General features: G+C 35.6%; 2 protein-coding genes across 10 annotated transcripts in view; both read left to right on the top strand.

The window, feature by feature from the left end:
- The window catches only part of LOC143894148 (uncharacterized), a 126,270-nt gene that overhangs the window by 64,473 nt on the left and 43,545 nt on the right, over positions 1–18,252 (top strand). For all 9 annotated transcript variants that reach the window (XM_077400254.1, XM_077400251.1, XM_077400252.1 and 6 more), the window contains exon 3: positions 10,227–10,438. In XM_077400254.1, the coding sequence (XP_077256380.1) occupies positions 10,227–10,438 (212 nt within the window). The remainder of the gene's footprint in view (positions 1–10,226; positions 10,439–18,252) is intronic.
- On the top strand, positions 1,959–2,678 carry LOC143894154 (uncharacterized). Its single transcript, XM_077400266.1, has 2 exons — positions 1,959–2,115; positions 2,186–2,678. The coding sequence occupies exons 1-2, from the start codon at positions 2,053–2,055 to the stop codon at positions 2,507–2,509; spliced, it is 387 nt and encodes a 128-aa protein (XP_077256392.1). The 5' UTR covers positions 1,959–2,052; the 3' UTR covers positions 2,510–2,678.

Genomic DNA, 18,252 nt, shown 5'->3' with positions numbered 1-18,252 from the left:
ATACTTAAATTTCTTTAGTATATGTATATGCCGAAAGCATAAATAGAAAATAGGCAGAAGATATTTTATAACGCAATACGATGCAAGAATAAAAAAAAATTAAATTCATCGCTACAGATTTAAATTCGGAATCAGTTTGACCGAATTTATTTGGAGTAGTCGGAATACATTGTTCTTTTAAGAGATAAAGTATTATTTTTACAAGATACGTAACTCATAAAACATTGATTTAACATTTGACACGATAATGATAGCCTCAAAAGTGACGACATAGTACTTGGTGCAAATCAACTTTTATACCTAAAACCCTTTTACTATAATAATTTCGAATACGGTTTGTGTGAGACAAGCGTTGATAATGTGAAAGCAAATTACGTTGTTATTTCCTTCCGAATCTACGTGGTGGAATAAATTAAATTTGGATTTACATGGCCGGAACAGATTGCGTCAATAAGGGACAAAATATTGTTACAAATATTATACGTAATTCATAAAATAATGATTCATGAATGACACGATAACAATAGCGTTAAGAAATGCTGATATATTATGTATACTTTAGATACAAATCAACTTATACCTGACATCGCTTTATTTCTTTATAATAATTATTTCGAATTCGGTTTGTGTGAGGCAAACGTCGAGCAGCAAATAAAATTATTTACTTCTAAATTGATAATCGCATAAAATTAAATTTTCTTGGATAATGGCCGAAACAGATCGCGTTATTAAAAGACAAAATGGCATCTCATTACGAATATTACACGTAATTAAATTGAAATGATAATTAAATTGAAGAAAGACTCACAGATGATATGATAACGATAGAGTTGCAACGTGCTGGTATATACTTTAGATATAAATCGACTTTACACCCGTAGTCGCTTTTCACCCTTCTGCGATAATGATTCCGAGCTCGGCTCGTGTGAGGCAAGCCCCGAGACGGTGAGAGCAAATAACGTTCATTGTTATTTATTCTCGAGTGCTCGCGTAAACTCGGTCGGTCGGGCCCGGGGTTGCTTAAGCGGAGCATTTGCGCTTATCGTGAAGGACGAGTTGTATCTTCGTCGAATGTTCCTCCTCGCGTGAAATGCCGGCCGACATATTCGATCTACAGCGAGCATGGAGATTTAAACGTAGACGCAGTCGTGTCAGTCCGGGGAATCTAAAAATCTTCTGCTTGTCTTCTTCGTATGAGGTATGTAGACGTTACAAAACGACACGATACGCTATAGGTATCCACAATTCGACAAGAAGACTGACAATAAGCAGAGATCGATTTTGAGAGTTTCCACATTTCTACTCCAATACTTTTTATTCAGCTTTGGAAAGTTGAAAATTTTTACTTTTGCCTTGATTATATGCGTGAAATTAATACTATAAATCTAACTATCCCTCTTAGAAAAAGACGAAGAGTGAGTTTAATTGAAGGTTACAGTTAATCGGAGATGGTGAAATACGAGGAAGTATCTTAATTTCCATTCACAAGTCGTATTAAATTAAATGCGAATATATTGCTATGTCATATATTTCTTTTTATATATTATAGTTTTTTAAGTAATTTTCAGTGCTTTATTTAATTTATACACAAACTTTAGCCGTATTTTACAATGTGCCAATAACAATTTAGCCATCTTATTATTTTATATATCTAAAAAGAAAAATAGAAACTTAAAATGCATAATTATGATTGTGTTGTCTTTTCTTCTCTTTTTTTTTTAATTGATTGTTATATATATTTTTTTTTATGGAATTCATCAACGGAATCTGTTTAAATACGCTTGTCTGACATCGTTTCCGCATGCACATATGGCAATTTCATATCAGTGACGTATGCCCAAAAGAATGTGGAACATATTGATGCATTGTAGAATTATTAATTATTCTTGTTATATACAGAATAGAGTTGACGTAGAATACGGCTACGCAAGTGGTAAAACAGATGCGTACAAACAGATCGTTAGTCAGCAGCGCGAATAAATATCGTTATTGCACTGCAATGCAAGCATTAACAGTGCAAGCATTGGCAAATACGGTAACACAAATAGCAATATGAAAATAACAGTGGTCTTCATGGTCTTGGCGATCGTGGTGTGCGCCACGGCCCAGGAATCCGTAAGTCTTTCGAACATGATCTCTTATTGATGAATTTCTGGGGAATAACGACGTACTATTCTGCGCAAAGGGACAAGTACCTTGGTTCGTCAGCCCAAATGGCGTGTCAGACAGTTCCATTGCATCTAATAATCGGCCAAATCAGCATCGATTGGAATCAATACAATTCCCAATTCCATTGGGTCATTTTGACTGGTCGGACTTCGAACCGATCTGTTTTGACCGGATCTCTTGGTTCCGGTTCCTAGACCGACTTAGGCCAACTCTTAATTGGTCTCCTAATAGGCCCCCTAATAGGCCCCCTAATAGGCCACCTAATAGGAGGTTCACAACAACAAGTACAACAACGGCAATTGCAAACGAGATCCCGGGTACAACTGCACTATATGGATAAGAAATGCAAAAACTACCAAGGAAAGAAACGATGACGAAATATGAAGATTTTATTGGAAAAAAATAATATAATAATATATAATAATTATTTGTGCACTTAATAAAATAAATTATCACTGGCAGTAGTATCTGAATTGAATAGCAATAAAAATATATATTGAATGCTTAAATATGCCTGTAATTAATAAATATAATTTCCCAAACTTTTTGAAAGAAAACTAGTTGCAAATATTCGATACAATATTCAGTAATTAGAAAAGTAAGCGTTTTAATAGAGATGTATTTTTATAAGATCTTTCTCGTGATGTGTGTAATATTAAAATCCATATTATTATAATATATCTTCTTAACTTACATTAGGTTCTAGGAATCCTTGTAAAAAGATATAAAGGTTGCAAGTATCTTTTAATACTAATAAATATTCAACTAATAAATAATTTTGTATGTTTTTTTGAGTAGAATTTTTCGTACAGATCATTTAAATAATAATTATATTGATTTATTCTATTCAAAAAGATGGACGAAATTATTTATTAGTTGAATATTTATCAGTAAAAAGGCAAACATAATTTTTTTTTACTTCCACTTTCAACCTTTATATATATATTTTTCCAGATATCACCCTATCATCGATTAGATTTTCGGAAAGAGCAACTCTTTTTGCTCTTAAATATTAATTGCGGTCTAAAATTTTAATTAGTATGCATGTTACAAAGGTTTAAAACAGAAAAGCGTGTAAGGGCCTCCTAGGACTTAATGGGTTAATATGTGTATTCAAATCTAATCAATATACATCGGTTTTGCAAATATTTTTCTAGCGTGTATTAGTTTATTTTTAACATTAAAAACTACACGAATATCATAGTGATTACTTTATATACATATATCCAGGGTAGGCCGGAAAATGTAGCACAAGAGAATTGTATAGATGGTGATCCTATATGGCTCAAATCAAGTCGACTATAGAAATATCAGTTAAGTGTACGCGTACTCGATTAATTTTTAGTCTTTTTTTTTCGAAAACGAGATCTTATTCGAAAAAAATTTATTTTATCATTTTGACTTATTTTGAGCCATAGAAATTCCTTTCTCGATTGAATTCATGTTTTCCGGCTTACTGTGTATCTCTTGTTAACACTTGTCACGACAATTCAATTTTATAAGTGGCACTTTATTCGCGCGAATTATATCAATATACGGACCGTACATCAATATACGGTAGGAATTAATCTGTTTGTCAGTTAACAACAACACGCGGTAAATAAAAAAAATTGAAAGGGAAGCAATACGGGAGAATGTTATTCATGCTGAATCTGCCACGGTGCGAAATGTGTGAAATTCACAAACATTCCGTTGGTACTGCATAAAATATAAATTGTGACATGGGTGTTATGGGACGAAATGGATATTATAACGCATTCATTAAACTTTCTGTCCAGTAATATTCTGTCCAAAGTATTTACTGTTACGTAAGAATTATTATCAAAGTTCCTTAAAAAGCGACAAAATACTTTTTTAAAAGATATTTTTTTTTTCTATAACACTTTATTTTGTTGTTATTTTAATTTATACTTTTTCGCATGATATTTATTTCATTGTAATAATTTGCAGCGAGCTAAAGTGCAACGGTCGTTATTAAATAATTCCCCAAAGGTGGCGAATCGCGATCTACATCGTGGTACTCGTGCGGCATACTTTATCCCTTGAGATACGAGATACGACACCGTGGCAAAGTTGGCAGTATCTAGTTAACCTGTTTCCGGATCTTGAGGTAGAGGAAAATAGGATGTTACGTCAAACACGATTAATGTCCGTGGGATTCAAGGGGAAGGTACGATGCGACGGAGACTGACGTTAATGATGCCGATCGAAGTTGACAGAATCATTTTGCATCTAAGTTAGCTTAAACGTAAATAAACTCGCGATCGTGACAATTATGGGATTTGATCGTTTCTTCGCGTATAAAAAGATCAAAGTACTTTATAAGATGCAATAAATAATCGATCATTTCTGTAATGTCGTATATTCTACTTCTTTGCTCACGTAGCTTCCTACGTGCAATTATCTTTTTAATTTTATTCTACTACAGATAAATTAAAATTTAAAATTTTTAATAATAATTAACAAATAATTTTTGAACTTGTAATATTTTCTCGAAACGATCGCCTATGATCGTTCATGATCGTCTAGTCAAATAACTTTATTTCACATTTCTCCATGCGTAAAACGGAGAAAGAGATTGTTGTGCTTGTATGATATATTTTTCCACGAAATCTTAGCACGTAACGTTCAATCTGAACTACACTGCATATAGTCGGGTAAAAAAACACGATACGATTTAATTGTTTCCATCTATTATTCCACGTCGTCTCTTTTGAAGATCAATGGTTCCGCCACGAACAAGCAATTTCACAGACAAAATTACATAGCCGAAGCACACACAGCGGTAAAAGCTGTGTTGTTTTGCCGTCATATACAGATCAGGTTTTTTTTTCGCGGCATCTACGGTACGAAAATTTGATGCAGTATTTTAAAGAGGAGAGAGCGCAAGAGCTCGTAATCGATAGATGTCTCGCGGGAGTCGGCCGAACGATATCGCGAGATAACTCGACGATATATGCAAAAAGAATTCGGAGTGCATAAATCCAGAAACCTATAATTAATAAGATTTTCTATGGATGCATCTCGAATTTAAATGTAGCCGTAAATTTACTGTATTTAAATTTTACATATTTTGTCAGTTGTGGACCTAATTTAGCCTTGCTTCAAATTGCATGTAGAATCTGCAATGAAGAGTATTATATACCTATATGTTACAGTCGGCCTCATTGTGTAAATTATTTTCATCGCGCAGCCAAATAAATCATTTGGTGCACTCATTTCAAAAATAATGTTTTTGCACGTGGAGAGATTGATTTTACGTGTTTTTTAAGTGCTGTAATTGCTCATTAAAAAATGCTCTTTCAGAAATTCTTAAATCATCTGTGTGATTGATGCTTGTATAACGAGGAAATTGAGATAATTTCTACAGAAAGGCGTTCTGAACAGAGAAAATTCAAAAATGTTAGTTTTTCTTGAAGTTTCTGTAGGAACAGATAAGCTTTTCGGTGGAACTGAGTTTTAACAAGGAGCCTCGCAGTCGAGTGAATCGACCGGCGTTCTCAGCTCGCCCAATTTACGACTGCGACTCTCTGATGCTGCAAATTGCCCCTTCACCGCGGAATTTTCGCCACGCGCGGTATAAAAAAAAAAAAAAAAGAAAAGAGAGCACAGAACGAACAATAGATCGGTTACACCTCCCCTCGCATAATTTTTTGCGCGCAGACGAGAAAGCCTCGGCAGATAGTCGGTGCCGCCTACATCCCCCTAGAAATCCAGTTATATAAATGCGCATATGTGATTTAGACCGGGACAACGTATTATGCCGTTTCGATGGACGGGCGAATGGGGCACCGTCATTCGCGAACGCAAAATTGCGAAACATATTTCGCGTTCCATTTAGGGATAATAGCGTGCACGGCGCCGGTTTCCTGATAAAAGTGTGCTTAGCGCGATGACCATAATATTATAATCGAATGAAACTACATCGTCTACGATGGAAACGATAAAACACTGCAGAGATTTATATACATGTAGATATATGTTTACAATGATGAAATATAATATTGAAAATTCCCAGCTAATGGATTAGGACTCTCGATGTTTTTTTACTTGAAACGTTTAATGAAATAAAAATGCAAACAATATAACAAACTTGTTATCACTTGAATATATTACCTATGGTAATTTTTAAAATATAATTAATGTTTTTATATGAAAAAAGCTTGAAGAAGGGTGCATTAAAATTATTTAATTTAAAAAAGAGAATAATGTATTGAAAGAAACCTTAATACTTATTTGAAATTTAAAAGCTTAAAAAAAAATTATAAACTTTTGCGATAGATAACTTTTTTTGGGGAGAGAAATTTTTCTCTTTCACGAAAATATTGAGTCATAAAATTTGATCGAAATTAAAGTCACCCGTCGCGGAACAGACTGTACAGATATCGAGAGCGTGCCAAACATAACAAACTACGGGATCTATGGGTCTGAAGAAAATAACGCAGCTTATATCGCGAACGTTGTTAACAGGATTTACGCAGTATAGTGCTTTACACAGCGGGCAACTATAATGATGTAGGTGACACTGGGAAGTATTACATTCGAAAGGGCTGTGTTTTAGCACAAAGGTATTATTATTATCCGAGCACCGTTAAGCTCTGTACTTGGAACAAGAGCGGAGAACAATGGCACCATGTCCAATTCGGGACACGCGTCCATATTGGCTGACTATTATATCAACCACCGTGCAATCTCAGAGACGTGTGTGTCTGTTAGTTCTCCTTTCTCCCAGCATCGTCGTTTTGCACATTTTCAAGACAAATAGCACCGTGAGTGTCGATTGTGAGGCTACGCCGTCCACAAAAGTTGCACGATTACATTACGCTCCGCATTGCGTTATATATTATACACGTTATATTGAATACGTTATATTGTACATTTTAGCGAACGTACATCGAATCGCCGAACCTATCTTTACTATCACGTTACGACGCTACGACCATCGTTTTGCGGCCGTAACTTTGGTTTCGAGACTGCCCGTATAATGCGATAACGTAAATGCTACGAGCGCGAGATATTTCGTTGCCGATAAAAGCGACGATACCCCGGCCGTGAGTTCCATTTAACTTTTATTTGCCCTTCGAAATGAATATTATTCGATGTTGGCCGTTTCTGTATGTCCGAAAGAAACGAAGTGAGAACGAACGAGCTGTTTAGCAGTTTTATTTAATGCGGCTCTGACACCTGAATAGCCGATATATCTGAATTTGAAATAAAATGAAATATACGGGCATGTATGTGCGTCTTTGTATGCGCGCTCCGGTAAAATTCAAGCGAATATGTAGATCGGAATGGCTGCAGCATCACTGACAGCTGCAGCAGTGCTGCACAGGTTTATATATGTATAATATATATATATTTTTTTTTAGAACTCTCTCTCTCTCTCTCTCTCTCTCTCTCTCACTTATCCATATATATATGTATATATTTGTGTCCTATATATATAAACTATATATGTTTTGTGCTTGTTTTTGTTGGATTCATATACACGCATATATCATACCAGGGGAATTCATCCGCGTATCACTTTTCTTTCGTCACATTAAACACTTATCGTGCGCATTACTCTTTCGAATATACAAACGGATAATTTGTGTTTTAACGCGTCCGACATGTCCGCGTTTGTGAAAAATAAAAACGTACATTAGCGGAGAAGAGAGGAAAAAATTGCAATGTAATCAAGGCACTTTCGCGAATAGCAACGTGCACTTTGGAAGGAAAAACGTTTAAAATATAGCCAAAGAGGAAATATCCGTAAAAACAGTAGTTTTTATTTCCTGTATAAACATATTATTTATCATATTTCAAAAAATATTTCGCCGAATTGCAGCAAATAAGTCAGTTAGTTAAGCTGCTACGGCTTTGAACTGAGAACCGTAACTAAACAGAGGGATTTAACCGCGAGGAGGATCCTAAAACGAAACGTAGGTTCTAACCAACCGCAGTGGTATTGAGAGTTAAATCCATTTCTCAACTGTGTGTATATAGGTCTGATTATGTGCGTGGTTGGAAAATTTACGAATGTTGGAAAATGTACTTACTTGTGAACACAATTTATTGGTACACATTAGAATATTAATTATTAGAAAATATGAACATCTTAAAAACATAAAATATAAATTATAGGAATATTAAAGATATCCTTTAATAAGCATTATATATATATATTATTGTGAGATCAAAAATTGAGAAAAATTGTTGTGGAATTTACTAGTTAACAAGAGAGCATCCGTTTATTAAACGCTAGACAATATAACATCTCGTTAATTAAAGTTTATAATCTCTGCAATGGCGACGAGTTTACGAGTGCATTTTGCATTGTTTTCAGCTTTGGATGTAAACAACTTTCGCGTCCTTTGTCATGCAATTACGCATTTTGTCTCGCTCACATGGAACTGCGAAATACAGGATGTTTTGCAACTTGCGATCTTAATTATAACAGAGAAATTATGTAACAAAGTTGAAAATCCCTTCTTAATGAAAATATTAAGGTGCATGTATAGCTTTAGAACTATCGAAATTACAAAACCTTTTGTTAATTGAGTTTCAATAGACAAATAAGAGCGACACTTTTTATTTTATTTCATGTATTAACAGACATTCTTTTAATTAAAAAAAAAAATTTGATTTTTAAATTAAAACATACTTTGACAGAATTTTAATTTGAGATCTGCCAAGATAGTTCATTTAAAAAAGTTAAAAAATTATGAAAAATCCAAAAGTGGTGACATCCTGATGTACCTGTACCTTTTGCTAACAAATTAAAAACTGATGACTTTAAATTAGCCAGAGAATACGATTACAAGTTTAGATCTATTGTAGAAGCACCCTATATACGCGCGACCCAATTTTCTTTTGCTTTCTGTTTTCTTGCTACAATTCTCAGTCAGAGCTAATTAAAAGTATGTGTGGTATCCGGTACAATAAGTAGATTACGTTACGTATTCTGTTTTCCACTCTCTCGACCAGGCAACCCATCATGTAGCTTTACGATTTCCGACCGGAAATTCCTGGTCGCAACGCCATGATTCCTGTATCAATCTTCAGTGGCTACGTGCCGAAAACCAGCCGGAAATCGCAAAGCTTAGGATTTCGGCAACTTAATTCGTTCTGATCATATAAGACATTCCGTTTTGTTTTCGAAATACCGAGAGATCGGAGATCGCTGATCATTGAGGTTTTTCGTGCACGCATGATCGGTCACAAGGCGAAAAACGAGAGCATTCGATCAGTGATTGGAAGTCCAGCCTGAGCAAACGAGCGCGAACAATCTTTGAGTGTGTACGCCATCCGCGCGTTATGCACTCATTGAAGCAAGTTGTTTATTCGTATTTGTTTGCGCTTATTGTTTGGTCTGGATACGGTTTGATGATCTTCTGGGCACGTGATGGTCCTTCAACACAGCGGAATTGCGGAATAGGATATCGATTTAAGTACACGATACATTGAAGTACGAAATGCTTCAAATAAAAATTTTGTTAAAGCGTCTTTCATGATATTGAAGCAGAGCATTGAAGTATTATTAACGATATGCTTCTTGGTCTATAATAGCCATTTTCGTATTGTAAAACGCCGGAAGGCGCAAAAACAATTCTCTTTTAAATGGTAATGCTATCTGGCTTTATGATCAAATATCGCATGTTATTGAACGTTGGCATTTGCGATATTTATTATGTATGATCTTTTGTGTTACTAAGCCAGTGATCTTTCGATATCTGTGGGCGACATGGTGAAAAAGTTCGCCGCGTTCTTGCCGCATTTTTGATGCACGAAATGTCACGCGATTGCATATCATTGGTTTGCGCGCGTCGAAAGTTCGAAAGTTTATAACGCCTTTGCTCGATATTCTAACGGACTGATTGAATAGAATTTGATATTATTTAACATTGAACTAAAAGTTCTGTTTTAATTAAGTTTACACAAAGTACAAATTTAAATAACTTATTCGAACAAAGAAAAGAAAATTAAATCGATTGTCTGTCCGCAATCAGCGTCGATTTACCTACATCAAGTGCACGTGACGATATTTAAACAAATTCGGATGGTTATGATTGCAGGTGGATCGGGCGGAGAAGGAGGAAGGGCAGGGAGAGGGTGGTCTGGTGCCGTCTTGTAGTGGTGCTTCCGGTTCGAGGATGGGCCCTGGGCCCGATTCCGGTAGCAGCGCTCCCTCATCAGTTCCCCAGTCACTGGCTACCTCAAGGGACGACGAGGACGACGAGGACGACGAGAGCAGCGGTAGGCGATCTAATGGCCACGGAGGATCGAGGTTAGTGATTCTCGACACACGACACACTCTTGCATCCCGGTCATTCGTAATTATCCTGATTTTAATCCTTGGCATTTTGTCGCGCGCGATAATACGTTATAGATCGAAAGACGAATTCGCGCAACTGACCAGTTTTTCGACCCGTTTTTATGGTTCTCGATATATACGAGCAGATTTTCATGCTTCACATTCGAAAATTAAAATTCTTTAGATTCAACTAAATTTATATATTTGTTTATTTAAGATATATATAATTGATAAAGTTAAAATATGTCGTATTTTATTGTATTATGTAGATTGAATTACATATTATTCAGATTAAATTTATGTATCAAAATTTCTGATTAAGTAACGTAAATACATAAATGCAAATTAAAATGGCTGTAATTAAAAAATTGCTAGTGCGGAAACTAACGATTGTTCTTTCCTACACTTTGTTACGAATGCTATCTCCGTGTCCGACATATATCGGTTAATAATTTAACGTTAAGCTCATTAAACATGAACTCGCTAGTGTGTTCTGTTACATACGATTAAACTTGTAATTATATTCTGCACATCATGCAATTCGGCATGAGATCAAAGTTTATGGAATAAATACAGCTGCTTCGTTTATAATATATGCTTCGTTTAATAACATTTTTATCTTCTTTATAGATAAAAATGTAGCTGCATTGAAATTGAAATATAATGACATAATTGAGAAATGCATAACGCACACGTTGCACGAAGAATATCGATTATTAATCGCTTGCATTTAAGAAACGCGATTGAAAGAAACACGGAAATTTGCTTTTATATGTGTACATATTTGCTTAGAGATAACTACTTTATATTTCTCATTAACACAGGGAAATATTCTATATTTCTCATCCCTTTGTGCAATTGATTAATTGCATACCAATTTAAGTGTATCAATCAGCCGCAGTGATTTAGATGTTCAATCAATGTGATTCGATTAATTTCTATAGGTATACTTTTGATGTGTGCTCGCGTATACAGGGAGGTTTTAGAAAATTCAGACGAACCGTTGCTGCTGCTGCTGCTTTTTACGTGAATTACGAGGAGAGAAATGGCAAAAAAAATTGTAGATGTATTTCTGCGGAGAAGATATGGTCGCAGGAAAAAAATTAGATAACGCTGAACCACATACAAGATTCTCTTTTAGCCATTTTCCTCGACATTTTCTTATCTTTACTCAGAAAAGAGCGGCGGTCGTTCCAGTTAACAGCAACATGCTGTATAATCTCGGAACAGGTCTGTCTCTTCACAGTATAACTGCGTGTCGCGTCGGCTCAGATTTGAAGACGAGATATAATTTGCGCGAAATCCGAAATCTGGGGAAACTCGATGAATTTCGTTGTACTTTGTTTCGAGCGTCCCGCGAATTCTATCGTGATCGTTGACGATAGTCAATTGCGGCTGTGGCGCATTTTCTGCGACGTCTCGTGCCGACCGCAATACTTTGAAAATTTCATTCGATACTTGGTCTGCGTTTGATCTCGCTCGTGGTGAGAGTGCTTTAGTGCCGCTAACGATTTTGCTTTCATACGTGCATTAATATATCCAATATCTAACGATAAATGCGGCAACCTGGTAATATAGCGATACACGATATAGATTCCATAACATAAACTTGTTATTATAATACATTTTTTACTTTAGCTGCTTTAGTCGATAAAAGAAATAAAATCTCCCATTTAAAACGATACGACGGTTTAAAATCCTGTTTATGGCTCTTTTAATCGTGAGTTTTTTTTTAACGTAATGTCATGCAAATGTTATAACACACGTCAAAAGCTTTCGACAAAGTTTACATCTGTGAAAGGTTCGCAGATATTCGGGATTGATATCCTGTTTTACGCTTCAATCGTAGTGATCAAAGCTGCAAATGTCGTGTGTTAAATAATGAAAATCTATCTTGTTTTTTGATGCGTAGTGATTGATCGAAACATTTCGAATATTTAACAAATTCTCGCCGTATTATTTTATCCCGTTTATTTGTTATACCGAGACAGCGAAACGTAAAATATCAATGTATCGTAGCCGGATGACAACTTCCACTAATAGCTGTCGATGTTAGTAAAGCGAAATCTCGCGCGTTCTCAATTAATTTAAACGAAGCGTTTATTAATTATCGTCTCTCTGTAATTGGTAATTGCGGTAAGTTATGTTCGCAAAGTAACATCATAATACTATCGATTCATAAAATACTCTTTACAACGCAAATTGCAGTAACTCAAATCGCTTTAAAGCTAATAGTGATGGCGCGTCCTCATTATTCGATTTTCGCAACGCGTTTCGGCAACACGCCCACGTCACATGCATCGAAAATGCGCTTTCAATACGCCGCGGTAAATTTCAGGCGGAACATTTCGCGATCGTAATGGATGGGACTTTAATCGGGCGGTGATGAATTTGCGAGTGAGAGCCACCCTCTCGCGTTTCAAACATTTAAACATACGTAGTATTTCACCCTCGTAATCACACGCTCATCCGACGAACACACTAATTCCTAATGTGAAATATTTACTGTGTATACAGCCTGTATATACTTTGCTTCAACTGATTGTGTTTGTCACAAATAATGACTTTCTTTTTTTACCCCTGATCGTGCAAGCGGCACGTACTGATATCAGAATATATTGAAGGGGAAGATATTAATTGAAATTGATAAGGCTACAGAACGGTGATCGAAAACGTGGAATATATTTTTAATTTTTCAAAACTTGTGTCTTTAAAAGTTTCTCTTTCAAAAGCTCAGTAACGTGAAAAGAATCGAGAATGTTGAAAACTGAAGCGTTACGGAAGAACATTTTTCACATTGCATTGTATATAGATTACTAGATAGCATAAACTTTTTGGTATTCAGCATAAATGACTTTGTTATACTGATTTTGTTAATGCAAATGGGAACTTCAATGGCTTTTGTGGTCATGCATATTGAATGACGTGTTTTGAATGTTGAATGAGTCGTATACTCATTTAAATCATTCATATTTTCCGTAATATAATGGTGGAAAACGTAGATATACATATTCGCATGTAATACATGCGCGCATTATCTGATTATAGTAGTATAAATTAAAGGAATATGTGCACGCGCGAAATGCAACTGAATTAACGAGAGACTGAGTTGATATACAGTATGGCATATAATGTTTTTGGTCGCAAAGAGTTAATCATACTAATTTTGTCGTATTATTTTTTATTCTTATTAATATATTTATTAATTTAATTAATTTTTTAAATTTTATTATAGTTTAATTAACTTTTTTAATTTTATACTTTTTTTTAGAGAACCTTTATTCCTTATTTTTTAAAGAAACATTTTTTATTTTTTTCTTTTCAATGTATTTCCTCAAAAAGTTCATGGACGCCGTGTCGAATGAGAAATTTTTCTCGTGCGAATTTTACGCTAATTAGATAAAAAATATGTCGACGTATATTAAAGCAAAATGAAAGAGAAGTTTCATCGTGATCTCTCAAAATTCACCCTTCCTCTTGCAAAATGTTTAAACTCTCGATTGCTCCGGCCCCCCCATTAAAGTTTGCTCTCGAAGTTCGAGAGGACCGAGGCGAGGCTTAATCTTCTTATACACTCGGTTGATCGCGTCGAAGCTTTTTCAAGATATGGTCTACCTTGGGCAACGCTCGTTTCACGGCGAAGCGATAATGGGAATGATAACTCGGTGAAATCTTGCGCGTAAGTAAGCACGAGAAAATATAATCCGGCAAATCCAAATAGGGTGAAATTTTGCGGAAAAGCTTTTCAGCTTGCTTCATCAATCATGGCGGGTAAAGGACGTCGTGTAACTGGATATCGCGTTTAATAAATCCGAAAGAAAAAAATCTTAAAATTGCGAGATCAGTCTTTTAGATACTTGGAAATGCATTTAACGTCGAAAAAATTGAATTGATAATACAATAATCTTACAATTAATTTCAAAGATCGGAATGGTAGTATAAACATTAATGTAATTTCTAAATTTTTTTATTTTGTGAGGCTTGAGTGATACATCTATAAAATTCTGAATTAAAATGTTGAGAAACTAATGTAAGTCAAATTCGACTAATTATAAGTTCGACTTTAGCCTTTCGTAGTATTAATCCTGAACTGATTTCATAATTAACTAGGAGGGCAAAACTGAGACATACGAAGAATTATACGCTGTTTATATACTGGAGAATCCCACAACATGATAACGTTTTTCGATGCGCTGACCAAGTTGGCTTTAACGACGTTAGTTGCGGCTCTAATAACGTCGATCCAGCGGTCTCCCAGCGTGGATTATTACTCTCGAGCCAATTACAGTTCTCGCGTTCGATGGGGGCTGATACGCGACTCGTTTTCGCTTGGATGCAAAACGTGAGAGATTTTCTTCCGGCTCGGAATTATGTCTCGAGGCAATATTTCGTTGTCGCGCCCGATCGCGGCGAGCACCGTAATATCGCTTCTCGCGGAGATATTGAGTGAAACAAGCGTTCTTCTTTATCGCGAGACCGGATTCTTTCCTCGGGGCAACACGTAATTCAACGAGGAAAAGCTTCGATAAAGAGATTGAAGCAGAGATTTGCGCGATAATGATAGAGCTTAACTCCAAAGTGTACAACTCTTTTGTTCTCTTTTAAGCGACAAAATATATCTTTTTTTTTATTAACGTATTTTAAATATTCTAATATGCAGGACACTGCATTTCTCGAGTCGCTCATGGAACTCTACGACGCGACGTTCTGGAAAATCATTGAATTCGTTAGATTCGCATCACACTGCGACCGTTCCAATTATCATATAAAACCACGGTTCGAAGTTATTTACTTTTTGATTGAAGCGTGGAGACTGTAATTTAAGTCAAGAGCACTCGTGCATCTCAAGTAAACTATGTAACTATCTCACTGCAAATGCTGTTCGTACATTTTCCGTCTGAAAGAAAACGTGAAGAGCATGTCGGGCGTGATTTTTTAATCAAAATCCAAGCACTCGTTAGATTACGTGATCACCCGTACTCTACCATAATCGCGGAAAGTTCATTGGAAGAAGCATGTACGGGTTTCGAGATATTCGAGATCCAAGTGAGAACATTGTTGAGTATTTTTTTCATCGTCAATCGGCAGCGTAAATGCTTCATCACGCGTTCCACATAAACCTTTTCGTTAAAGCAAAAATTTTTAGAGCGGTAAATGTATTACCATTTTTAACTGTCTGATACAATATTGTGCATTTTTTAAAATTATCACATCATGTTCTTTATTTTAAATATTGAACTGTCGTATTCCTTCTTTTACTCATATTCATCATAAAAATATCAATGTTGAAAGAAAAATTTATCAGTTCTTATTTATTACTGTCTTTTACGTTATAATTTCTTTTTTTGCCTTAATTTTATAATTCTCTGGTAAAACAAGTTCCTTTTTGAGTTTAAGTATGTAAAATTTATTTTTAAAATTATGCTTTGTGCCTCTGAAGTAGAGAAACAGAGCCGTGTTACTTTATTCTAAAACTAAAATAAGCACTATATTCTGAAGTCGTGCAATCATTCTCGACAAAGCAGCCTTTTACGAGCATCTGGCAAACGTGTCATATTTACATAGAAAATTCCTCATTTCCCGACATGTTAAGAACGAATATAACAGAGTTCATTGGTACGTCGACGCTATCTCTGTTCCGCTGGAAAATATATAGTATAACGAACTGGACTATTATTTTTAGTTTTTAAAGATGTCTCTCACCTCTGCCGCCCTCATTTCTCGATTTTCAGCAATTACAATTGAATAACCGCGGCTCGAACGAGAACGTTTTCAATTTTCTCTCGAGTTATTCGATAATATCGTGATTATTTCTCGTATTATAGAAATTTGTGATACCTCAACTCTCAGCAATTAAATAACTACAATTCAAATAAGATCTCAGATTATCCGTTTCGTGCTTTTTCTTAACCAATTCCGCAAGAGAGTATTTCAGTTTACCAATGTATGTAATATTTAAGGTGGAAATATTGAAGCGTTAAATAGATAGACCGTCACGACGTTGTTAATGAATAACTTTATCTATTAATGTAGTACGATACGATGGCACGGCAGAAGCAAACGAGCGAAAATTCAACGTATCTTCTTGCTTTCTTGTTTTTCCCATTACATCGCAGATACCTTCATTCCGCGATTTCCCCAGAAAGCAGCGAGAAGCAAACACTCAACAATCAGGACCGGAATTTCGTGTGAGATGAGATAGCTATATATCCTGGTGTTTTCTTAATATATTATATATATGGATAAACACACACACACACAGATACGATATTTTTCATCTCGAAACCTGATACCTACCCTCCTTCTTAGGGGAGGACATAAATAAAATGGAAGTTCAAGTTCCATCCAGGCTGAATTCTGAAACTCTAGATAAAATCCGTTAAATTTATGATAGGTTTTTAATCCGTTGAAGCGTAGATACTACAAAAACTACTAATATTAAAATTACATAAGATATTTTTGCAAAAAGGCACGAAACATCTTTTATATTGATTGATCTGTTTCGCAAAGTGATCTGAAGAATGTTCCCGAATAAAATCTATAATTTATTATTTATAATAATCTATCGTACCGCTTTAAATAATGAATAAATAAGTGAAGATGAGTCATTTGAAGAATTTTTTATTGCCCCAAGAATTACGAGATCGATATAGAAAAGACTGAATATTTTCTTTTCAGAAGACGTCGACCGGCTCTCGGACGATTGAAGGAAACACGAGATTGTCGTATCATTAATTCGATTATATTTTTTCCAGCTACGCTCTAGGAATGACGAACATTGCGGTTGAACGCGACCGTGCATGCGGGACTCGCGTTAGCTTTAGATTTAATGGATACGGTAGCGAAAAGCGAATTCAGCTTTACCCGTTTCTACATTAATTCGAGCGCACAAAGAAATCTCGCGTGCTTGGTCGCGATACAAGTAAGCACTCTCCCACAAAGGAGCAATTTGGGTAAGAACGTAAGCTGAAAATCGATCTGTATATCTAGCGACTTGGAATGATTGTATCTCGATAGAATTTTTTATACCAGTTACGCGCGTACAGGAAATTGAGCGGAAGAACGTTGAATTATTCGTTTATCGTACTCGTCGCGAATTCTCTTTTGCGACGCTATCGAAAAGTTAGAGTCGTTGATAAAGTCAATAAAGCAACATCTCGGCAGCGACGCGCTAATGGAACATACAAGTACGTATTAAACGTAAAACAGTTTTTTCTTGACAGAGAGCCGAAGTAAGTAATATCGCGAGTTTTGTAAGGATGAGAAAGAACTTAAGAATTAAGTTAAGTGGGGTCAGTCATTTTAAAGTAGGCGAGCAGTCGTGGAATAAGTAATCGTTTCCTCTCAGTAGTGTCTCAGACTTCGCCGAAAGTATATGATGTACCGAATATATCTTTTGATATAGGGTATCTAGTTGAAAGTTCTTGGCTCGAATGCTTCTGTTTGCGCCGAAAGTTTGATCAAACGTTTCGGAAAGGCTCCTAGCTGCAGACTAACGTCACAGATTAGAACATATGCCATCAGACGCGACGCCGACGGCAGCAGGACACACTTGAAGTCAAGTATGACTTTTCGGCGATAACTCTTCCCCTGCTTTGTACGAATTTCTTGTGCATTCCTTTCAAATGCATTATCATTTTATCATGATAATTATTACGGAAAAAACTGAAGGGACGTTGAAAGAAATGGCAAGCACGAAGCGGAAGATGTGCGAGCATATTTTTTTGCGTATAATTGCCAAAGTAAAAACCGGATAAATACTGTCATCATTTTAACGCGACTAATGT

The sequence above is a fragment of the Temnothorax americanus genome, unplaced genomic scaffold, assembly GCF_048541705.1.
Source record: "Temnothorax americanus isolate GAGA-0224 unplaced genomic scaffold, ASM4854170v1 Scaffold13, whole genome shotgun sequence".
NCBI lineage: Eukaryota > Metazoa > Arthropoda > Insecta > Hymenoptera > Formicidae > Temnothorax > Temnothorax americanus.
The sequence above is the reverse complement of the archived record's forward strand: the minus strand, read 5'-3'. Positions and strand labels throughout refer to the sequence as shown.